The 25359-nt window shown below is 47.0% G+C and overlaps 2 protein-coding genes and 1 pseudogene across 3 annotated transcripts; 2 read left to right on the forward strand and 1 right to left on the reverse strand.

The window, feature by feature from the left end:
- Window positions 1–4616: 4616 nt before the first annotated feature.
- On the forward strand, window positions 4617–5737 carry LOC136499474 (uncharacterized; annotated as a pseudogene).
- An 8108-nt stretch (window positions 5738–13845) lies between these two features.
- On the reverse strand, window positions 13846–17844 carry LOC136500870 (lysine-specific histone demethylase 1 homolog 2-like). The gene is made up of 2 exons (XM_066496334.1): window positions 16230–17844; window positions 13846–14762 (listed from the first exon to the last, which is right to left on the reverse strand). Exons 1-2 carry the CDS (start codon window positions 17767–17769, stop codon window positions 14020–14022), a joined length of 2283 nt encoding a protein of 760 aa, XP_066352431.1. The 5' UTR covers window positions 17770–17844; the 3' UTR covers window positions 13846–14019.
- Window positions 17845–20325: 2481 nt separating this feature from the next.
- LOC136499238 (beta-glucuronosyltransferase GlcAT14B-like) lies at window positions 20326–25157 on the forward strand. Of its 2 annotated transcripts, none has more exons than XM_066494951.1 (5): window positions 20326–20659; window positions 20729–21573; window positions 22547–22622; window positions 22720–22835; window positions 23659–25157. In XM_066494951.1, the coding sequence occupies exons 2-5, from the start codon at window positions 20883–20885 to the stop codon at window positions 24222–24224; spliced, it is 1449 nt and encodes a 482-aa protein (XP_066351048.1). In that variant the 5' UTR covers window positions 20326–20659; window positions 20729–20882; the 3' UTR covers window positions 24225–25157. The 2 variants fall into 2 exon arrangements, with proteins under 2 accessions (XP_066351048.1, XP_066351047.1); XM_066494950.1 differs by having other exon boundaries at window positions 20738–21573.
- The last annotated feature ends 202 nt before the right edge of the window (window positions 25158–25359 follow it).

Here is a 25359-nt window from a genome sequence, read left to right on the forward strand (position 1 = left end):
ATTGGATGGCGCCATTGGGGGACATCGTGTGGAACCTGGCGGCTGGCACCATGGCGTTCCAGCGTGTGAGCAGGTCCATTTGCTGGCACGGCATCGCCCCCGCGGCTCCTGCCCATCTCCACGCTGCTGAGGCTACGGACCCACTCCTCGACGCGCTCCTGGACGACTTCCATGACGTCTTCGCCGTGCCGAGTGGCCTGCCTCCAGAGCAGGGCCGGACCCACCGCATCGTCCTCAAGCCCAACGAGGCCCCCGTGGCGGTCCACCCGTACCAGTACCCGGCTGCACACAAAGATGAGTTAGAGAAGTAGTGCGACGCCATGATCGCCCAAGGCATCGTCAGGCGCAGCGACTCCGCGTTCTCCTCCCCGGTCCTCCTCATCAAGAAGCCGGATGGATCGTGGCGGTTCTACGTCGACTACCACGAGCTGAACGTGCTCACGGTGAAGGATGCGTACCCCATCCCCGTCATCGACGAGCTGCTTGATGAGCTCCATGGTGCCTGGTTCTTCACCAAGCTCGACTTACCCTCTGGGTACCATCAGGTGCGCATGAGGACGGAGGACATCCACAAGACGACGTTCCGCACACACGACGGCCTCTATGAGTTCTTGGTGATGTCGTTCGGGCTGTGCAACGCCCCGGCAACATTCCAGGCCCTCATGAACGACGTACTGCGCCCCTTCCTTCGCCGCTTTGTACTCATTTTCTTTGACGATATATTGATCTACAGCAAGTCATGGGTGGACCACCTCCGACACCTCCGCGCGGTCCTCAGGGAGCTACGCCACCATGTCCTCTTCGTCAAGCGCTCCAAGTGTGCGTTCGGGGTGCCTTCGGTCGCCTACCTCGGCCACACGATCTCGGCGGCGGGTGTAGCCATGGACTCGGCCAAGGTACAGGCCATATACGACTGGCCGGTGCCCCGCTCGGCACGGGCGGTACGGGGCTTCCTCGGCTTGGCGGGCTACTACCGCAAGTTTATCCACAACTATGGCGCCTTGGCGGCACCACTCACTGGCCTGCTCAAGAAGGAGGGCTTCTCATGGAGCACGGAGGCCGCCGCGGCATTCGAGGACCTCAAGACCGCCGTGACTGCAGCACCGGTCCTGGCCATGCCCAACTTCACCAAGCCGTTCGTGGTCGAGTGTGACGCGTCGTCCCACGGCTTCGGGGTTGTGCTCATCCAAGATGGGCACCCGATCGCTTTCTTCAGTCGGCCGGTGGCACCGCGACACCGCGCTCTTGCGGCCTATGAGCGCGAGCTCATCGAGTTGGTCCAGGCGGTGCGGCACTGGCGCCCGTATCTCTGGGGACGCCGCTTCAGCGTCAAGACGGACCACTACAGTCTCAAGTACCTGCTGGACCAGCGCCTCGCCACCATTCCGCAACATCATTGGGTTGGCAAGCTGCTGGGGTTCGATTTCTCCGTCGAGTACAAGCCAGGCGCTGCGAACGCCATGGCGGACGCGCTGTCTAGGCGGGACACTGAGGACGGGGTGCTGCTCGCTCTCTCGGCCCCCCGCTTCGACTTCATCGACCACCTGCGCGAAGCCCAGCTCGACGACCCGGCCCTCGTCGCCCTCCATGCCGAGATCACAGCCGGGTCTTGCCAGGCGCCTTGGACGCTCGTCGACGGCATGGTCCAATTCGCCGACAGGCTGTACATCCCGCCCGCCTCCCCGCTGCTCTAGGAAATCATGGGGGGCGGTCCATGAGGACGGCCACGAGGGCGTCCAGCGCACCTTGCACCGGCTACGGCGCGACTTCCACTTCCCCAACATGAAGCAAATGGTGTAGGACATGGTGCGCATGTGCGCTGTGTGTCAGCAGTACAAGTCAGAGCATCTTCAACCGGCGGGCCTGCTCCTTCCTCTGCCGGTGCCACAAGCTGTCTAGACGGACATCGCGCTTGATTTTGTGGAGGCCCTACCTCGCGTCCACGGCAAGTCGGTGATCCTCACCGTGGTGGATCGGTTCAGCAAGTACTGCCATTTCATCCCTTTGGCGCACCCGTACTCCGCTGAATCCGTCGCCCAAGCTTTCTTCGCCGACATCGTTCGTCTACACGGCGTCCCTCAGTCCATCGTCTCTGATAGGGACACGGTATTCACATCCTCCTTTTGGCAAGAGCTCATGCGACTGATGGGCACCAAGCTACACATGACGACGGCGTTCCACCCCCAGTCAGATGGGCAGTCCGAGTCGGCCAACCGCGTCATCATCATGTACCTGTGGTGCTTGACCGGGGATCGGCCACGACAATGGGTCCGGTGGCTGCCTTGGGCGGAGTACCTCTTCAATACGGCGTACCAGTCATCCCTGTGGGACACTCCCTTCCGCGTGGTGTACGAGCGCAACCCGCCCTCGATCAGATCATACGAGCCGGGCGACACCAGGGTGCAGGCGGTCGCCAAGACCAAGGAGGAGCGCGAGGAGTTCCTGGCCGACATCCGCTACCGCCTGGAGCAGGCGCAAGCCACGCAGAAGCTGTACTACGACTGCAACCACCGCCCAGTCAGTTACCAGGTCGGTGATTGGGCTCTACTTCGTCTCCGGCAACGCTCGGCGTCCTCGCTGCCTCATGCTATGGGCGGCAAGCTCAAGCCTCGTTTCGTCGGGTCGTACCGCGTCATTGAGCTCATCAACGATGTCGCCGTCCGTCTTGATCTCCCGATGGGCGCTCGTATCCATGATGTCTTCCATGTGGGCCTCCTAAAAAAGTTCCAAGGAGCTCCACCAGCTGAGACACCGCCGTTACCGCCGCTCCGTCATGGCGCCATCGAGTCGGAGCCTGAGCACGCGGTGCGCTACCGTCTCGCCTGCGGCGTTCCGCAGGTGCTCATCAAGTGGAAAGACTGTTCAGCGGCGTCGTCTACTTGGGAGGACACCGACACGTTCCGCACCAGGTTCCCCTCCTTCCAGCTCGCGAACGAGCTGACTCTCGATGGAGAGGGAGATGTCATGGTCGGGCGCACGTATGTGAGAAGGCGTCGTGCCCGTGACGTGCGCCGCGCCCTTGAGCGAGTAGCAGCCATGCAGGAAGGTGCGCAGTCAGCCATGCAGGAAGATGCGCAGGGCACAAGCACCGCTGGTGGCTAGGATGGAAAGTAGGATAGCTTTCTGTTATTTGTTCCTAAGATTGAGGAGATTGTTGCTCCTTTTAGTTGAGCCTTTGGCCATATAATATTGTAACCGCACACCGGAGAGGAGAGAGAATTATCACCCTATCATCTCCCTCTTTCTCTCTAAGCCGGCAACTAGGGGGTATAACCCAGTTGACGAAGGCGTCGACGGCGTGGGGGGTATAACCCTGCCGGCGACGACGGATCGCGACTACGAGCTCCGCAGTCGAGGTCCAGCCACCTTGGGCATTACTGCCCTTGACACCTATTCGAAAACCAAAACGAATCATCAATTGAAAATAGAAACAAAAAGAAAAAAAGAAACATTTAGTCCCGGTTGGTAATACCAACCGGGACTAAAGGGCCGCCCCATGTGACCAGGCCGGGAGGCCTCTTTAGTCTCGGTTGGTCTTACCAACCGGGACTAAAGGTGCACCTTTAGTCCTGGGCGAGAAGCCAGGACTAAAGGATGGGCCCTTTAGTCCTGGATTCGTGCTCCCGGTTGGGAAACCAGGACTGAAGGGGTTTCTCAACCAGGAGTAAAGCTCGTTTCTGTACTAGTGAGCATCATTATGGGCAGCTGAAATCAGGCAATAGCTATCAAAGGGGGGATTGTGTCCAGCCGTTGCCCATGGCATTGTGGACCGAGTTTTGTCATTTCAACGAACCTTGTTCTTTGCTTTTCACCGGCTTTTGGCCATTTTGATGAGTTCACACTTTTCTTTTCCTTTTTATTTGTATCTTTGTGTCGGTGTTGACAATGCACTTGTCAAAGGGGGATTTGGTTGATATGTGCTCATGTGTGAGTGATGAGTGATTGTCTAGAGGTGATCATAGCTTTAGTTAAGAGCGCATGAGACTAACCATGGCGTGAGTTGTGTGTGCAACATGTCTCTTGGTTTTTTGATGTGCAGGTGTTGAGCGTGAGACGGTCAACGGCAATGGAGAAGGTTAAGCGGGGAACCTGTGCGGGATGGACCAAGAGCGGTGAAGGGAGGACACAAAGGCTTGACCGAGGGACCAAAGGCCGGAGGATGGACTGTAGACAAGCAAGCATACATGTGAGGATGGTGGTGGAGACGGTGTTGACCGAAGTCAAGACAATGATTAGACGAAGTCAAGGCGGGTACACGAGCATTTATGCATCGGGCAGTCGAGGATGAGTGGGACCTTTTCTTAATTAGGATCAAGCTAGGAAGGACATAAGCCTAAACGCATCATATCTTTTGAAATGGCAAATAATGTTTCCTTTCTTAATTATTATAAGTATAAGGCAAGATATAACTGGATATAGTATATCACCATTTTCGGAATCATATCATGCATGTGAAATCATACCACGAGTAATTTGTTGCCTTCTACTCCAGTAGTAAAATGCTTCCTGGAGCCTGGAGGGACGCGCGCGCGCACACACACATATATAGGTCCGTCAGTTCTTAGTTTCAACATCAACCCAAAGCCTTCAGCAATAGAAAGAGAAAAGCTGCCAAAATGGCCTACGTCGCAGCAGCAGTGTTAGCAGTAGTGTCTCTCACCGCCTTGTTCGCCGGCAGCGAGGCCTGCACCAACGTCCCCTCCATGACAAGGACCGCGGCGTGCCAGCAGACGGACAGGTGGGAGCTGGTGTGCCAGCAGAAGCTCTCGGGTACCACGCCGGACACTGCCGAGGTGACGGAGTACGCGCTCATGGCGGCGAGGCTGGCAAAGCTCAGGTACGAGAACACCTTGTCGGAGGTGGACATGTTGCTGTGGCCCGGGAACGCCAACCCCGACGCGCTGGAGGCGTTGGATGCATCAAGGTGAAGTACGGCGTGGCGCTGAGCCGGGTCGCCAGCGTCGCGGACCAGTTGTCCGCCTGCGACTTCGCGTACGCCCGGCAGTTTTACATCGACGCCGAGGTCGCCGTCCGTTCCTGCCAGGATTGGCTGCTGCAGCTGCCGAACCCGTACCATAGCTGGCCGTTGTTCACCAAGGTCTCTGATGATCATGAGTTGACCATGGTCATCAGAAAAGTCTCAATATGGCATCTTTCGAAGTTTTGTATGGACGAAAGTGTAGAACCCCATTGTTTTGGAATCAAACGGGAGAAACTCAAGTGTTCGGACCAGATTTTTTGAGAGACGCAGAAGAGCAAGTAAGGATGATCAGAGATAACTTGAGAGTGGCTCAGTCTCGACAGAAGAGCTATGCCGACACTAAAAGAAGAGAATTGGTTTTTGAAGTAGGTGATTATGTTTACTTGAACGTGTCACCTATGAGAAGTGTGAAAAGGTTTAACATGAAGGGAAAGTTGGCACCAAGGTATATTGGACCTTTCAAGATTTTGGAGAGACGTGGTGAAGTAGCTTATCAGTTGGAATTACCTGAGAGTTTGTCAGGTGTACATGATGTGTTCCATGTGTCTCAGCTAAAGAAGTGTTTGCGAGTACCTGAGGAACAGATACTGTTAGAGGAGCTTACAGTTAAGGAAGATCTCACATATGAGCAGTTTCCGGTAAGGATTTTAGAGACGGCAGAAAGAGTTACAAGGAGCCGAGTTATAAAGATGTGTAAGGTTCAGTGAAATCGGTATACAGAAGATGAGGCTACTTGAGAAAGTGAAGAGGATCTGAGAAAAACATACCCACAGTTATTTGAGTGAGCATCGTCTGAATCTCGAGGACGAGATTCATTTTAAGGGGGTAGAATTGTAACACCGTAAAATTTGCATAACTTTGAAATAGGAGAAAATGATTAATTATGCATTTTTGTGGGCATTTGAATTTAGAAAAATAATAATTTTATTGAATTAAAATCAAATATAGGTCAATGACCATGTGTGTGCATTCATGCTGCTGCATATTAATTTTTGGAATGGTTTGATTTGAACTCAAATTTGAACTTGATTTGAATTTTGCCTTCAAAATTGCTTTGGAATATTGGAAAAGGAAAATAAGCTTCTTACCTCCCCATCCCCACATTCGGCCTGTTGGCCCAGTTCTCCGTGGGCCGCCGCTTTCCCTCCGCGCTTGGGCCTACGCTCGCGCGTCCTTTTTCCCCGCACGGCCCAGCAGGCAGCCGGCCCAGCTCCGCACGCCCGCGCCACGCATGAGCTTCCTCTTCTCCCGCTGACGCGCCGAGTCCACTCTTCAAGCATCTCCTCCTTCCTCCTCTGTCTCGTGTCCTAGACGGACACCGTGCCGACACCGCCGTGTCCTCTCTTGCTACGCCGTGGGTGGCGTGCCTCCCAAGATTCCACGCCTCTTAAATGTCGGAGTCGCGTCCGCTGCCTCCCTATCCCATCTTGCAGCAAAGATTCTGCCCCACACGAGCTCGCAACTGCTTCGCCCTAGCACCGCCGCGAGAGCCGCCGCCCATTGAGTCCCGCACCCGTCTTGCTTCCCCTTCGCCGCCGAGTTACCCCTAGGTAAGACCGTCGTCGCCTTCTCTCTCTCCCAGACTTTTCCGTTCGTCGAACCATGCACCGTAGCCTCTTAACCAATGTCGCCGGCGAGCTTCTGATGTCCGGCCATGGCGCCACCGTCACCTACCTCGTCGTCGGCCATCTTCTCCCACCCAAATCAATCACGGCCGTCCAGATCTAATCCAGCAGCCGTGGATGGCCGATACCCCTTCTTTGCGGGTTTTTCAAAAACACCCTTATCATTATCTAAGACTTAACCCGCGGTCCAAAGCATGCTTTCAGATCCTGTTTTCTTCTTTTGAAAACATATTTTGCTTCGGTTATATTGAAAATACGTTTTCAGCTATTTACAGTTTTGCCATTCAACTTGTTTCAGCCGTAAAATCTCTGTTTTAACTCCGATTTGATCCGTTCAAGTTGGGTTAGGTTCATAATTAAGTGATCTACATATTCATGCTACTGTAAAGTAGATTTCCAACTTCTAAAATTCGAGCTTAGATTTAATTTATTATTTTGCTATAAGAAAACTTGTTTAATCCATAACTTTTCCGTTTTAGATCCGATTTTTGTGATCTTCGCGTCTGTGTGTTCGTAGCGAGACATAGATTCGTTTTCCAAACTTTTCATCTTGATTCTTTACTGTTGGTGTACTGTTATAATCTATAGCTTTGTTTGCTTTGCACGATTGCTCCTAGATGCTTGTATGCTGTTGTGGTTATCGAGTATAGACGGTGAGCAGTTCGTGGGAGATCAAGGGTACGACTTTGACGAGTAGGACCAGCAGGAGTACTTTGCTCAAGGCAAGTATAGCATGGGATCATCCTTGTTTCCTATTCACTTTAATTCATTAAATTCATGTTGCATGTGTCTCCTTGATAGGGGTTTCCTAGAATTGAACTATTACCTTGTCACATATGGGTTATGCATTTGGGTAGCTTTGCTAGAGCTCAAATAAACCATGATCGTGTAACTTGATTAATGGTATATGCAATAAACATTAAAATATGACTTTTTAGCAACATGGAAATAGGGGGGCTGGAGTATTTAGCTACTTTCTAAACGCTTTAGATTCCCCTCCCTAAGGATTTATCTGTAAGTGATCATTCAGTACTTACAGTACAGCTGTGAGGGCTACATGGCTCTGACTTTAGCTTAGTATGAGGATCTTTTCTAGCTTGTTAGTGGTAACCTTTACTGACGTAAGAATGACTTGACGAATCAGGTATAGGACGGCCTCTATCCTCGTGTATATAGGTTGTGTGTCAATGTGCCATCAGGAAAGGGGGCTCTACATCTGTTTGCCGAGTGAATCTAATGGCCCTAACTTGTTAGATGAACCTTTGAAAGGCTTCATAGTGACCCTGCCTGCTCACCTTGGAAGTGTTTTGGGAGTTATAAACCCGGGCATATGGGTATCATGACTCACAGTGAAAGTGTACAACATCTACAGAGTGTAAAACTGGTATATCAGCCGTGCTCACGGTCACGAGCAGCCTTGGAACATTTACGGAATAGAGGAACACTAAGTATTATTTGTTTATGCTATTCATTAATCATGTTTACATTTGATCATGTGTTCTGCATTGGGAATTGAAACAACTTGTTGCTACTCTCAAGCTAAAATTATGACAACTAAAAGCTGCACGATGTTAAACCTGTGTCAAGTCTTTTGAGCCTCACGAACCCCGTGTTACACTTGTTGAGTACGACATGTACTTACGCTTGTTTATTTTCATTATTTGGATAAAAATCTCGGATGGGTAACAGATGACCATGGGTATAATGATTTTCCTGAGGACTACTAGTCTTGTGGTCAACCAATCGACGTCCCTGTGATATGGAGCTTCCGCGAGAGATCTTTTTATTATTCCCGCTATATTTATGTGATAACTCTGTCATATTCGTGATGTAATAAACATTTATGATGATACTATTAATAATTTGTCAGCTTATGTGTGTGACTGATCTCTGGGCACACATAAGATTTTGTACCCCATTTTATCCTTAAAATTGGGTGTGACACAAATATAGTCAAAATTGAGAAAGTTTTACAGGCACGAATACCATAACGTCATCTATTTGGGACCAGAGAGTATCTATTAATGGACCGTGGTTCATCACTTGCTGACGTAAACCATCTGACTTTTGACCCAGTTGAAGCAGAGCCACGGTTGACTTGTTCCCGGACATATTCCCTCCGTCTCTAAATAAATATTCCTTTTGGATTCTATGCCGTAAGTTTGACGGGATCTCTAGAAAATACGTGTAATATTTGTATCTTCAAATAAATTTATTATGAAAATAAATTCAACGATCTATCTAATTATATTAATTGTATACTATAAATATTAATATTTATATATATAGTCAAAGTTGTTTCTCAGGAAGTGAAAACGACAATCATTTAGGGACGGAGAGAGTACCCAGTTATGTAGCTGTCCTGCCTGTGGGAGCTGCTTCCACTATAAACCGTGTTGCAACTTGCAAGAGAAACTAGATCGTTTTCTATATTATTGTCACACCCAATTTTAAGAACAAAAGAGGATGTATAAAAGTCTTATGTGCACCCCAGGAACGGTCACACACATAAGTGGACAAATTGTGAATTGTACCAACACAATGTTTATTACATAGCGAATAAATATTCATCACATAGTCTCAAACATAAATATAATAGCTGCTAAGATAACTCTCTTGCGGAAGCTCCAACAGGGACGTCAACTGGTGGACACCAAGCCTAATACTCATCACGGTAATCTTCAATCCAATCTTGATCTGTTACTCATCCGGGATTTTTCCAACATAAAAGATAAAGCAAGGCATAAATACATGTCGTACTTAACAAGATAACTAAGGGTTCATGAGGCTCAATTAGCTGACACTGGTTTACTGCGGTTAGCATTTAAGTCATCATCAAGTTTAGCATTTATTAACATCAAGGTAGCATTAATCCCATAACACATGATCAATGAACATGAATAATCAATATCTTAAACAATTAACATAAATGATCATCTTAACAAGTAAAAGTCATTATCCCTTAATGTAAGTGTTCTAAGGTCGCTCGTATCCGTGAGCACGGCTAGTATACCAGTTTGTTAACTCTGCGCAGAGGTGTATACGTTCACTGTGAGTCATGTTTCCTAAATGAGTGGGTTAATTACTTCCAAAACACCAGAAACCATATAAAGCCACCCAAGAGCTCGTCTAACCGGCCAGGGCCGCAGGGTCATCAGATATAGGAACCCCCTTCCAATAATATAAAAGGTCGCTTCCATAGCTAGGCTCAACAGGACAGAGGTTGTCCTATATCCAACTCGCAGACCTCTAACCAACTAGAAAAGGGTTTCTCAAGCAACTAGAGCCAGAGCCATATAGCCCTCACAGTTGTACGTTAAATCCCGGATAATCAGTTACAAGACAAGTCCTTCTGTTGCTAAAAAGTCATCTTGTTTTTGTTCATAGCATATTCATTAATCAAGTTTCAAGATCATGATTGTTGCACTAGCAATAGAACTACCCAATGCAAACCTCCTAGGGTGACAAGGTAATTGAATATTCAAAAGCTAGGAAATCCTACCATAGGTAGCAAGGAAGACACATGCATATGTATTTTAGTGAGCATCATGAATAGAACAACAAGAAAGGTCCTTAGCTATACTTGCCTTGATCAAAGTTCTCCTGAAAGTCTTGCTGGTCTTGCTGGTCGTAGAAGTTCTCTTGATCACCAACGTAAACCTCACCGTCTGAACTCGATCAACAACACCAAGCAGCAACATACAATCATCCGAGCAATCATACATGAAGCAAACAAAGGCTATAATTAGAACAATACACCACCAGCAAGAAAACGGTTTGAAAAGTGTATAAAAACATTCTACTCGTCACTACGATCACATAGACGCGAAATTCACCGAATTTGGATCTAAAACGAGCAAGATATGAATTTTCCAAGTTTTCCTATAAACTATTAATGCATTAAACATGAACTCAAAATTTAAAACTAGAACTGAGCTAACAAGGACACTAACACGTAGATCATGAGATTACGAATCCAACGCAATTTGAACGGATCGAATCGGAGTTTAAATGAGCATTTTATAAGCTTTTGAAATCAGTGGCAAAACTGTAATTAGATGGAACTTGATTTTGAATCTGTTAAATGAAAAATATGTTTTCCAAAAGAGAAAACGTATTCTCTGGAATACGCTTTGGACTGCGGGTTCAAAATCTAAAGAGCTCAGGGGCTCTTTAGCAATTATTCCCCGCGAAAGGGTACCGGCCACTGCTGGCCATCCGATCCAATATGGACGGACTAGATTAGATGAGGGGCGACGGCCGGCCGGAGAAGAAACAACCGGCGGCGGCGCCATTGCCGGGAAAACCGAGGACCTCGCCGGCGAATTCATATCGAGCGCTACAGGCCACGATTTTCAATGATTTCGGTGCCAAACGACAAAGGAGGAGACGGGGATCTCACCAAGCAAGAAGATGTGGTCGGGGAGGGACCGAGGTGAACGGCCGGCTTGCGACGGCAGACCTGCAAGTTTGGCAAGCCGGTGAGAGCGGAGCAAGGCGCAGGATGACGAAAGAAAAGAACTGACGGCTTCACTAAGGCAATGCGGAGCTCGTCCAGGAGCTTACGGGGTCAGCGGAATCACACAAACAACAAATCGCGTGCGGCTACGGCGATTAGGGTTTCCGGCGGCTCTGCTGCTCAAGAGCGTGGTGGCGGGTCGCTTAGGGCTGCAAAGGGCGTCGCGGACGCGGTCGTTCGAGCTTTATAGGGACCCGGACACGCGGATTGCACCAATGCGCAAGGAAATCATGCGGACGGGTCGGTGTCGGGTTCGGCTCAACTCCGACTCAGGGAAGAAGGCGACGCTGACGTGTGGGCCCGGTTCGTCAGCGAGACCGAGAGGAGAAAGGAGGCGGGCTGCTGCCGCTAGCGCTCGCAGGCTGACGCTGCGCTGCTGCTGGGCTTCAGCTTGGCCCAAGAAGAAAGCGGCGGCGCTCCTGGACTGGGCCAGAAGAACGGTCCAGAAGACCACTATGGCCAGCACAAGGAAAAGGCCACTCAGGCCAGAGTGAGGGAGAGGCCGAGCAGGCCCAATCAAGGAGGAATGGGCCTCGTGGCCAGAAACAGTAAGGAAAAGAGCTTCTCCCTTTTCTTTTTATTTCCAGAACTTTTTCAAAGCAAATCCAAATAGAATTTAAACTCCTTTTCTCTTGCAACAAAAACCAGACAAATATAAATCAAATATGCATCAGCACGTAGGCAGCAACATGTTCTTAGACCTAAGACTAATTTTAATTTCACAAGAAAAAAATTATTTTGCCTATGTTAAATGCTCACACAAGGCTAATAAATCAAATTCAACTATTTTAAAGTGATGCAAAGTTTTGGGTGTTACAATTATAATAAAGAAGAAAAATATCCAGATTTGAGTTCATGATGACTCAATCTAAATGATTAGGATTCACAATCATACCTCCCTCACCAACTCGTAGATTATTTATAAAAGTATCTCGCACATTTAGTCAATATATCATTACTTCTTGCATTGATTATTTGAACACTTTCCTAGTGGACCAAGTTTTTTATCCATCAATCCAATAAGAAACTGGCTGAGCTCAACCAATATGTTCGGAAGAATCATTCCCACATATGTAACCGACACTGTTGTTTTGTTTCTAGTGAGGACCTAAATATGCTCTAGACGAGAAATTTGGGATTTCGTGAATCGTTCCATGCTTTATAAAGTTCCCAAAAATCCATTCCAGTGTATTGTCCTTGTTTCAAGAAGCAGTTATTCCAGCAAAGCCCGTTCTAGAGGGTGTATACCCTGAGAGTAATCAAATCCCAGTTTTCTTGATATAGACTAATTCATTAAAATTTTGGGGGAAACTAAGCCCCACTTAGTGTTTTAGAGTACTTCGACATCTGAGGATAATTTACTTAGGACAACTAAAAAATCTCCTACCCCTTCCAAATTATAAGTCGCGTTGATTTTTTTTTTGTCCATCTATTTTATTATGTATCTAGATATAATATATGTCTAGATACATAGTAAGTTCTATGTAAGTTAAAGTGACTTATAATTTGAAATGAAAGAAGTATATGCTAGGTTAGAGGGAGCAGTGCTTTAGATTTGTGCCAACAGAAATTTCAAGTGTTTTGTAATTTATGATGGAATCACGACCTGTTTATGCATGAGTTATGTGACCTTTTTAAGTTAAACTTTTCGTTTTTAATGGTTGTATAATTAATGGAGTAAAAATTAGTTCTAAAGCATCTCATTCATAGCAGCTACTTGTGTGTTGTATAGACGCTCTCGTGAGTACTAGAAATAAAACAAAGAGTCTGTCTACTGTATAACCATGTGTTTTATATAATTTCAACACATAAATTTTTTTGTACCATAAGATTAAGATTCAACAGCCTCCATCCTTCTTCTACCTCTAGTCTTTTTTTACCTTCAGACAATCACAAGATCACAAATCCACAGATCACATATCATATATCATAAAAAATAATTTTTTTTTCTATGGAAGAACAAATTACAGAGTGGTTGGTTCCATTGTCTGCCCGTTCGTCGTGGGTCGTCACGTCGTGGGACCCCTGCTGGCGCTGGCGCTGTGCTGCCGCTGCCGGTGCTGGTGCTGCGCACCGCTGGCGCTGGCGCTGCTGGTGCTGTAGCTGTCATGGGGCTGGCGCTGCGCTGCCTCGTGCGATCGCTGTGTATTTTCTGTGTTAAAAAATCCATGTGTTTTTTCGTGCTAAAACACATATGTGTTGTACAACATTTCTAAATACTTAAGAGTTGGTAATAACTGTACCCTGGATATCAAATCCTCTCATTGCAAATGTAGAGGTGCGCTCAAATGGAAGTAGGAAACTGCAGGACGAGTAAGGGCATATTCGGATCCACTGATGCTAACAGTTAGCAGCTTGTTGTAAAAAAAAAAGTTAGCATCTAAAATTAGTACTAATAGATCCAAACAAATCTTCTAATAGATCAACTAACTATTAGTTCCATTAACAAATTTGGGACTGCTAATAGGTGCTAATTGGCGACTAACAGCCTATTAGTATATTAGTAGGTGGATCCAAACTCAACTGTTAATAATTAGCTAACTGATATATAGCTATTTGCTAGCTAACTAATAGTGTAGTGGATCCAAATAGGGCCTAAGTCTACAGTCTGATTCATATTCCAATTTCCAACTATTGGTACCTGCAGTTAATCCACGTAACAGTATCTAATAATCAACTAAAGTCTGAAGTCACATGACCGGCAATTTTTACAAGAGAAGAACAGAACATAGAGGATCTCAGTTCCTGCCAAAGCGTCACAGTTTGTAGTTTGTACACGTCATAGCAAAGTCTGAGCTCCACCAGCCGGTCCTTTGGACATAACAAAAGAACGCATTCTGTTCTACAAAAGAAAACAGGAACTGTCTACAAAAGAAAACAGGAATTGGTACACATCAACGCGTGATCTTGGAGCTCTTTGGGTGCTGCAGCAGTTTCCTGGCTTTCCGTGCACTCAAGATGCTCGAAATCAGATCGCTACCTACATCACATGTATTATCATAACCCATTAGCTTTACACTAAGATCCTTGCATAACACTCGTAACCTAGTTTTATCATCTTCGCTTGACTTCTGTAGCCGATCTGCCTGCTCTCGAGAGACAGTGGCATACAAATGGAAGGCCCCGGATGCAGGGCCGTAATCCTTTTGATCCCCATTTAACTCCGGATTATTGGGCTGCAGAAGCAGACGCTTGTCGAGTGAAATCCGAAGTAACCCTGGAGCCTCTGGATCATCGGGTGTCAGTGAGGAGAACATGAATGAGAATCTCCCGAATGCTAGGTCTGGCTCCAAGAACAGATCTAAAAGGGCACCACTGGGTGGCTTGAGGCTTTTAGGCAATGAATTCTTCTTCTGGTCAGAATTCGCTAAGCTCTCTGAGGCACGGCGAATTTTGGAAGCTTCTCTTAACCCGCTCAATAAGGCCCCATGCATGGTTGCAGGGTATGCGCGATTCGTAGCTTCTCCAGCAAAGAAGAGTCGGTCATTCACACTCTCAGCAAGAATGTCGTAGTCAGCACCAGAAGACCCAACTCTGATATGTGAGTATGAACCTGAGCAAAAAGGATCACTACCCCATCTCGTGCAAACTGATTGCACGGGATCAGGAACAGTAACACCTTTTGGGCCATAGATACCTAAACATAACAGGAGTAATATGTTAGTTCATTGTTTACCATAATGATTAGTGAAAGAAAATATCATAAATAATACATATGTGCTTATTCTTGAACTTAATGTTCTTGGACTTACAAACGAGATGTACAATGCAATCATCTTGTTGATACATTCCTTTTGTGATCTTTATAATCGAATCATCCATCAAACATTATTCAAAGTAATATACAATAATGCTATCTTCCATTCGTTTTCACACTTTTCTCTGCTCAAGTTTATACTCACACTCCAAAAGAATTATCTATGTTCGACCTCCCCATGTGTCTCATCTACAAAGGTAGCTATGCAATTAAGTCCTGAACGGCACTTATAGAATAATCGCCTGTGACTGGAAGGTCCCGGGTTCGAGTCGCGGTCTCCTCGCATTGCACTGGCGAGGGTAAGGCTTGCTACTAACACCCTTCCCTAGACCCCGCACAGAGCGGGAGCTCTCTGCACTGGGTACGTCCTTTTTCTCTCTAGCATTTTATCAAAGCAGTCATTTGTAATACACATTTTATATTATACAAGTACATAACTAAAAGGGTAAATAACAATTCATATGCATAACAAGGACCTTAATACTAGTGGTATTTCACAAGTTTGTTAAGGGAGGTATGTAGATTAGTTTGTAGGTTACTAATACTTTAAGCTAGTCTTGTTGCTTCCAAATCATAAAGAGTGGCTGACCCAAAAAATACATGCACATGCTCAGCAGATCATTGATGAGTTTGCTCTGCCAATCCCATAGTCCAAACTCAAAACTCCGCTGAGCCTATTTTTCTTTGTACTAATAGCTCTGTTGTATATGCGTAGTCATAAGCAGAAGTTTACAGCGTAATACAAATGCATCAAATGCTAGTTCATTCATCTAAACTGGCATTATGATCATTATCCATTAGGGCCTGTTTAGGAAATGTTAAAATAACACAAAAACTAATTCATTCATAAGGAATCTCAACTTAAATCAGCTGAAGTGCCACAATAATAACTATGGAGTGTGTACTGTATAGTTTATGGTGTGAACAATTCCGTAATTCTAAATATATATGGTGTAGCATCATTTAAACCTAACCATAAACCAGCAAATGGTGCTTCAATTAATTATGGAGTGAGAGACAAGTATACTCTGTTCAGCCATCCAGTGAGCATATGACATACTCTGTTCAGCCATCCAGTGAGCATATGACATTATAAGATACATTGTTTAGTCACTTCCACTTAATATTAATCATTATGTTATCCACACTAATACAAAATATGCACTTGTCTTATAAATCCCAATGCACTTTTACTAGTAATGCACCAAGCAAAGCAGGCAGATAGCATATAGTTAGTGTATTGGAAAGCAATTTGTTTCCATTTTTGTAATTCTTGGAGTCCCTATTAAATTTTAAAATGCGATTAAACTAACCAAAATACACATGACTATTGGTTCTAGATTTTACCTTTTAGAATGCCAAGTACTCGATGAAGTGAAACAACAGGATCAACCTTTTCAAACTCCAAAGCAGCCTCTCCTGCCACAAGTGCAATAAGAACCGCTCCACCAGAGACAGTGTGGTAGCTGTAGAAGAGAAAGAACTCCCCACGCTTGCTGCTCTCCTTATTCAAACACCCAAATGTGTCAATATCCTCATCCCAAAACACATGGGGAAACACCATGGCTACCTTGTTCAACAACCCAAACCCCAACCTCTTTATTGCCCCAAGCTTCTCCTCAGGCAACTCTGGGTCAAATACGACGCTCCCACTCTTGAGCACCCCAAGGGGCACGGTGCAGAGCACCATATCAGCCTGGAAAATCTGACCACCTTCCACTGTGACACTAACCCCATCCCGTCCATGTTCAATCCGCGACACCTTCTTCTCATAGAGTACCGGCACCCCATCAGACAATGCATGTATGAGGCGATAATTCCCTCCAGCTAAGAAACAATGGTCTCCTCCCATCTCATAAGGATCGTCCTGGTCCCAGTGCGCGAGTGAAAGCTCCGATAGGCAACCGGCATTGGAGAATTCCAGATTTGCAAAATGCCAATCCAAAACCATCCTCTCGTCATCGGTCCTGGCCACATGGTAGAGCCTCCTGAGCTTCTCTATAGCTTCGCCCAGCGAGATTCTCTCTGCAGCCTCATTAAGACACTCCCGGAGTCTGGTGGCGTGATCGAGAAGCGTGTTGAACACCAGATCGATACTCCTATCCAGCCTAGTCTCCACGGTCCGGCCATCGGGATAGTAGAGCGGGCAGCGGTCCCTCACCTTATGCAGCGGAAGACCAAGCTGCCGCGCGAGCACGCCGAGCGGGTTGGCGTGGATACCGGTGATAACGCTGCCGCCGAGCTCGACAGCGGCGTTGTCCTCACCTAGCCGGGCCGTGTAGACGCGGCCGCCGGGGCGCGCGCGGCCCTCGAGGACGAGCACCCGGAGACCGAAGCGGAGGAGCTGGCGCGCGGCGGCGAGACCGGCGAGCCCCGCGCCGACGACGAGGACGGCCGCGGCGCCCTGGGTGGCGGCGTCCGGGGGCGGCGCGGCGGGGAAGGCGGCGGAGACGCCGAAGTTGATGTGGCCCTCGCGGGCGAGGTACCCGTGTGCGGCGGCGACGAGGCGGTCGTAGGAGGCGGCGACGGTCTCGAGAACGCGCGCGAGCGGCAGCGGCGCGCCCGGGTCGGCGCGCCAGGACGCGAGGACGTGGTTGCGGACGACGATGTAGTCGTTGGGCGCGTCGGCGATGTGGGCCGGGAGGAAAGGCCGCTCCTCCGGGAGCAGCTCGTCGATGGGGAACCCCAGGGACAGCGCGATGAGCGCCTCCGTCTCCGTCTCCCGCTGCCGCTCCTCCGCCGACAGCCGGCGCAGCCGCCGCACGCGGCGCGAGGCGGCGTCGCCGAGTAACGCCTGCAGCTCGGCGTCGAGGAGGGACTCGTCGTACGACGCCGGGCGCGTCGACGACGCGCGGCGCTGCGGCCGGCGAGGCGGCGACGGCGACATCGCCGGCGGATTAGGAGCGCCGCCGGCGGCGAGGGGTTTTGGTGTTTGTGGATGCTGCGCTGCGCAGCGCAGCCTCGGGTTTGGTTTTGGGGATGGAGAGGTAGGTGGGAACTCAATGCTGGGTGGCGTGACGTGATAATGACAGGTGGGCCCGGAGTTGCAGCTTGGGAACGAGTGGAGTGGCGCGTGCGGCGATGACGTGGAGTACTGGGGTGTTCCGTTTTGGGGGCCCACTGACAGTGTATGCCCTTCGCCTGGCTCGGCAACGATAATGGATGGAAGTGCCACCCATATCTTCTTTTCGCCGCGCCTGTGAATGGGCTGTGGGCCCATGTGTGGTGCCCACCTGTCATGCCGTGACGTCGGTATGCGCGCAGTGGAGGTGCGCCGCTAGTGTGGAAGTGGTGAAATTGAAGAAAGCCCCATCGACCGCTGTAATCTGACAAATCTGATCCTAAGATAACAATCTATCGGCACGAGTGATGCTAATAATAGTCGGTGCCTTTTGGACCTCTCGCGATACAGGAAACTCCAAAAAAAATACATACTCCGCACTGCAGCTACTTAAAAAATGTTAAGTGGACTCTAGAAAAATATAGAGAAGTATGTAGATGAATATAACATGCTATTACTGCCATTGCCACTCATTCTTTCTCAGCAAACCTAGACGCAAACTTCTCTACACCTAAAAAGATTCTAACGTCATCATCTATCCGGTGATACCAAATATCGATCCATATTCACGTATCCTCGTCCCATACGAAATCCTCCACTCGGAGCTCAATATGTCCACGTCCTACCCCGTTCCGATGCAAAAAAACGGGTCCACATATCCGTGTCTGATATGAAGTCCTCAGAGCTTACGCGTCTACGTCCGATTACTAAGGTTCACTTCGAATAATCATGACCCCGATGCAAAGCACGGGCATATATATCTAGTTTATAAAAAAAAATTAAAGAAAGAAAGAAAATCAGAAAAACAGGAAACAGCCAGAAACAAAAAGCCCAACTGCTAACCTACAATTTTCGTTTCATTAAATTAAAATATGGTCTAACTACGAAACCTTGAAACAATGTGCGGGCACATTTCAAGCGCGGCAACGCCGCGCATTATTCTAGTGCAGAATGAAATCGTGAGTGTCCAATAATTGGTGAGACTACCGGTGTCCAATTTATTTACTCCTATAGATTTCTCTCAAAAAAATTACTCCTATAGATATGTCCCTATAGGCAACTTCTTCTTAGACAATGTATTGCAATAGTTTATAGCTGAATTCATCCTATTCGTTTCACTGAAATTTAGCTTATGATGATGCTTATGCTGAAATATTGTGAGAGAAAAACACTGCTGGCTCGTTAAAAAGTACTGTTGAAGTAATACAGCAGAATAGGGGCACAGTATTTTGCTCATACAAATGAGAGAAGGAAAAATAGATAGAAGAACTTGACTCCTATACAAGCAATAGGCACATAAGCCTATATATACACTGATAGATCGAGATAACAAGTGGATGTAAGAAGAAACAAGAAAGAGAATGTGAGACATTGAGTGAAAAGTAGTATGATGCAATTAAAAACTGTTTGTAGATAAATAGACACAACTATTGTATAACTAGACACTACAATTCATTAGTTATATTATACACCTGTACTAAATTTTTTTGCTTGTTTCTAAGGGACTCTTTGGTAGTGTTTGGGTTTTCTAAAAAAGATGAAGCTAGGAAAAAACACGCTTTGGTCCCACCGAAGAGGGTCTAAGATAAATTTAAGTTTTTTTATCTATATGCCCGTGATGTATTAATTCGAGACAGAGATCTCCTATGGAGATTACTCCCTACGCAAAGATTGGCATATGGACCAAATATTTCTCGCAAATTTTGGGCGCAAACTGGGATTTTTTTTTTCTTACAGGACAGGGACAAGAACGGGGAGCCATTCTAGATTTTTTTCCCCCCGTAGAGATTATTTCCTACACGGAGATGGAGACATGGTCACATGGACCAAATCTTTCTTTCAAAGCTTTGGCGAAACAGCCATTTTTCTCATAGTAGAAGAGGGGAATGGGGATGGAGTGCCATCTCAGAATTTCCCGTTTGCATCAATACCAAATATGCACCAACTACAAAAACCATCGTATGGTCAGAGTATACGTGTGTTCACACATTTAAGTGTATGTTCATGTATATAAAAGTCTACGGTCTTGTTTGGTAGAGCTCCTTTTGGACTCTGATTCTTCCAGAGAAGCCCCACCAAACCATTTAGTAAAATGAACCTTTTTTTAGACAAGAATGTTATGTTAATTTGAACTATCTTTGCCAAACGAACGAGCCCTTAGTGTAAAATGAGAAGTCAGAGCCGTTTTGTACTATCTTAGACAAACCCTCCCAAACACACCCTACGTCTACAGTGGGTCTTGTAAAAAAAACTCGAAGAGAAATGATGATCGCTCAAAAAAGCCGTTGTGGTTCTGTGGGCCGGCCCATATGACTTTTGGTCGAGCCCAACCATAATAACTCGACATTTTCAGTTGGGTCCATACGACATCGGTCCCGAAGCTTGGCTGCACAGCTCACACACTGTGAGAGCTTCAGCTCAGCTGCCACCGCCTCCCGAGAAGAGTCCAGCGCCGCCGCGCGCCAAGTGCTTCACCGGGGAGGAGCGGAGCCGTGGTGATGTGCTGAAGGGGCCGTGCGCGGCTACCTCGCGAGCTCACCTCGTTGGTCGGCGCCGGAGCCGGGTCTTGCCCTCGTCGCACGTGCGCGACAGCGACGGGGTCCCTGATCGCTGCCCGTTGAACAGCGGCTGCCTGCGCGCCTCGCCAGTTCACTCGCTCGTCGCGAGCGAGAGCTCGGATTGTTTAGTAGGCCTCCTTCGCTGTCCTCCCTCCCTGGTGAGCGCAATCCCTCTTGAAATTTCGAGACTTCGATTCAGGATCTTGCTCCTTCTCAGCGCATCTTAGCCAGTGCAGATCCGGCTCATCACCGTGACCAATTCGGGTGCGCTCGAGGTTCGATTTCACCGGAGCAACGCCGGTATGCTCCGTAAGATTGAACATTTTGAGATTCGGTTGAGCTAAAGAAGGAAAGGAAGACGCGCGCTTGCCGAGCAATGAAATGAGGAAGAATTGGCGGCTCAGCTCCGGCCACGCGCGGCCGTTCGGTGACCGCCGGTGGCTGCTCCCCTTCCTCGCCAGCCTGCTCGTCACGGCCACGCTCCTACTCGCCGCCGCGTTCGGCCTCTTCTCGCCGCCCTACCCGGGCGGCGCCGGGAACGCGGTCCTGTTCGACGTCGTCTCCCTCGCCGACTGGGACGACGGCGGCGGCTCGTCGTCGGGCGGTGGCGCGCCCTCCGTTGAGACGGGAATCAAGAACCGGCTGCTGGAAGAAAACGCCGCCAGCGATGACGACGACGAGAACCCCGACGACGCCGCCGTCAACTCTGACGACTCCGACGCCGAGCCGCCGCGCATCGCGTACCTCCTCGAGGGCACCAAGGGGGACGGCCTGCGGATGCGGCGGACGCTGCAGGCCATCTACCACCCGCGCAACCAGTACATCCTGCACCTCGACCTGGAGGCGCCGCCGCGGGAGCGGATCGATCTGGCTATGTACGTCAAGGGCGATCCCATGTTCAGCCAGGTCGGGAATGTGCGGGTCATCGCCAAGGGCAACCTTGTCACCTACAAGGGGCCGACCATGGTCGCCTGCACGCTCCACGCCGTCGCCATTCTCCTCAAGGAGGGGCTGCAGTGGGACTGGTTCATCAATCTCAGCGCGTCGGATTATCCGCTCATGACACAAGATGGTCAGTGTTCTTCAGCCACTCTTTCCCCCCTTAACTTTTCAGGGGACGATAATCATTTTTGTGGGCTTAACTTATACATGGCTTACCTTCTGCAACTTTGTTTCTGCAGTCTGATTGATAATATTACTTATGACAGCATTATCATGTTTTAGAGGAGTTCAAGTGTAACATAGGCACCATAGTTCATAGATTGCTTCTCCTTTCTCTGCACTAGTTTGCATTAGATTTATTTTGCATTATGTAAGCATATATATGAATACCTGTTTTTAGGTGGCAACAAACAGAACACATTGCTTCACTGTTGTCAACCTAATCCGTCTACTTCTTGTTTTGTAAGTTGTCATATTTGGAAACACATAAAAAACTCGACCTGAAGGGGTTAAGACTGCCCCCACAACATTCCAAATAAGAAGATGACCTTCTCACCAGGCCGAGAAAACCACCGAACCTCTACCCCACCCTTACACAGTGGCTTTCCGTCGCCCAAGTGAGAATTGGGCCGGTGCCTCCCCAGTGCTTTGGATATGGGACGGACGAGGGGATTTTTTTAACCTCAGCCTGAAATTCGCTCGCACGGGGAGTCGAACCCAGGACCTGAGGAGTGCCGCCAGGGCACTCTGACCAACTGGACTAGAGGCCCACATAGTTCAGCTAAGAATGAAGACTTTTGCAGAGTTCGAGATTGATGTGAAAAATGTTTAGTTTCAATATTACATGTTAATTGTCATAACATGAGTCAAGTAACATGGGCCTCAAATTGTATAGGCACACATATTAATTTTGTATGATCTTAAGACATCTTTTCATATGGAAAGGAAAGGCAGTAATAGCATTAGCAGTCATCATTCATTCGAGGATATACCCCTATAGCGTAGCTTAAATCTTCATACACAGAGCAGCAACAATGCAACATGTTATTACATAGCTATGGAAGTTACTGTACTTGTATGGTTAAATGCTTGTTTTTTTTCAGATATACTTCATGTCTTCTCTTCTTTGCCAAGAAATCTTAATTTTATAGAGCACTTTCGGTTATCTGGGTGGAAAGTGTAAGTTTCCTTACTAATCTGTTAATTTGTTCACTTTGTACAAAATGTTCTGTGTTTTTGTGCACTTAATTTCTGACGCTTTTTTCCCCAATCACAGAAATATAAGGGCGAAACCAATTGTTCTGGACCCAGGGCTCTATCTATCAAAGAAATTTGACCTTACTATGACTACTGAGCGGAGAGAATTGCCAACATCTTTCAAATTATATACTGGTAGGCCTGATTCTCAATTCAATATTCAGCACATAGGCTTTTGAAGCTATTATATCCATAAAATGGCAATACATTGATGTGGCAGTAGGCATGTAGTCACTAACAATTTTGCATGCTACTTTATATAATAGCTTAACCTTTTACTTGTTTACAACCAGTCAACCACAAAAAGAAAGTTTGGGCACATTAATTTATGGTAGCAGATCCTAGTCATCTCTTATAGCTAGCAGAGTATTGCTGCCTGATCATGGTAGAGCTGCAATTTCTTAATTCATCTTGAACTAATAATTGTGAATTCAGATTTTTAGTTCCTATTCAGTTTTTTTCCTTCATTGTGAACTCTTTCAGTTCTTAAGGCAGTTCTATGATCAGTTGATCGGTTATGCGTCTTATGCTCCACAGTGTCCTCATGTCTTCCTAAGTCTACAATAGTTATAAACTCTTGTTCCAATATGCTCATAGAGGTTTGCCATTTTCTAACCAGAAATAAAGAGAGCCCAAAACAATAGTTGCTGCTGCATTGAATTGTCAGCCTGAAGGTTTGTGGTCAAGATATTTGGACCAAGCCTATAGTGTTTGGATATGTTGCTGGTTTCTTGTTCTTTTTTTTTTAAAAAATGATCAATTCTTCTGATTGACCATGCATAAGATTCACGTTTTCTTTGTTTAAGCACATGCTGAAATGAATTAATAGTGGTATAGAAAAAAAAAGGTTATTTCTGTAAGGTGTATATATGCATCTTGGTAGTAGTATAAAATATCACTACATTTCGTCACTCTTATTCTGTTCTATAATCATGGCCTTCCTATGTTTGATTGGCAGGTTCTGCTTGGATAATGCTCACAAAATCCTTCCTTGAGTACTGTATCTGGGGTTGGGATAATCTCCCACGAAACCTCCTGATGTACTATGTCAACTTCATCTCCTCACCAGAAGGCTATTTCCAAACTGTGATCTGCAACTCTGATGATTTTCGGGGCACGGCAGTTGGCCATGACCTTCACTACATCGCTTGGGACTACCCTCCAAAGCAGCATCCATTGATCCTCTCCATGAAGGACTTCAACAAGATGGCCAAGAGCGGTGCGCCCTTTGCACGAAAGTTTCCCAAGGATGACAAGGTCCTGGACAAGATAGATCGTGAGCTTTTGCACCGCTCAGAGGGCCGGTTCACCCCGGGAGCATGGTGTGATGGGAGCTCTGAAGGAGGGGCTGATCCATGTCTGTCTAGGGGTGAAGACTCTGTTTTTGAGCCTGGTCCTGGTGCTGAAAGGCTGCGAGGTCTGATGAAGAAGGTGCTCTCATGGGATTACCGCAATGGTAGCTGTTCCTCACTTGCTTATGATCAGACAAAGAGGGATTGGTATGTTCCTAAAAGTAAAGGATAATTCTGGTGTCTTGCTATGCTTTCTTGTAAATGCAGCTGTTGACCCCTTCCATTGAAATGAACAACACTGAAGAATACAACCTGTTGACCAAGAAAAATTGGTATAGTACTATTATTGCTTGTGAAATAAGAGAAAAGCAGTTATCTGACGGAAATCAATGGCAGTGGAGAATGCTGGATCTTTCATTGGTTCAATATCCCACATGTGCAAAACTAGAAAAGAACATTATTCTTCAGTTCTACTTGTGGTCAAGGTCTCACTTTCCACCTGTTTTTGTGCCTGATCACAATCAAATTGGAAGACCCCAATTTGGACTGGACATGAAGTATGCAAAAAAAGAAAGTCTGCCGGGAATTTTTCCTATCGTTGGACTGAATCACATGCTGCATTCAGAATAACCTATTTTTTCCTACCGGTGATAATTCTATGTCTGCTTGGTAGCATGATTCATAGCATTGTATTCCTTAGATGTTGATAACCTGAAATGAAATGTTCAACAGATGAAGATATTCCCTTGCCAATGTTATCCACCATGAATTCTTCAGCAGAACTGTTACCAGGTTCAGTATTTCTGAATTAAGGGGAAACTGTCTGTCGTAAATCAAAACTTTGGTAAGCTTGGCTCATTGGACTCTGGCTGGTGCGCACAGAATTCTTGCAAATTAGTGTCATTGCCATGGTGTCAGCCCCCAAAATCGATTTTGAATTGCCAAGGACTAAAACTAATATATGGGTACTACTAGCTACCTTTGGACCAGTCTGCTTGTATGGCACACAAATAGTCTCCCGGTGCACACAGTTGTGGCTATTAGCAATATTTTCTCCCTGTGGCTACATTTCTCTGAATAATGTACTAACAGTCTTTGAATGTAAATTTGACCCATATTTTCTTCTTTTCAAACGCTACTACTATGAAGGTACTTCTCAAAACAATTCCGTACTTGTGGTTTCAATGTCTCATTATGAACGATATTGACTGTCGGAAGTATATATAAAAGTGAGACAACAGGTCACCTGCACGCAAACTGAAGGTGAATATATCCTTGGCTTTGTATCATGGAAGGAAGTAACGAAGAACAAGCGAGCAATGTTTCACGAGGATGAAGACTACCAATTGAGCTACACATATCTAATG

The sequence above is a fragment of the Miscanthus floridulus genome, chromosome 13 (genome assembly GCF_019320115.1).
Source record: "Miscanthus floridulus cultivar M001 chromosome 13, ASM1932011v1, whole genome shotgun sequence".
NCBI classification, from domain to species: domain Eukaryota; kingdom Viridiplantae; phylum Streptophyta; class Magnoliopsida; order Poales; family Poaceae; genus Miscanthus; species Miscanthus floridulus.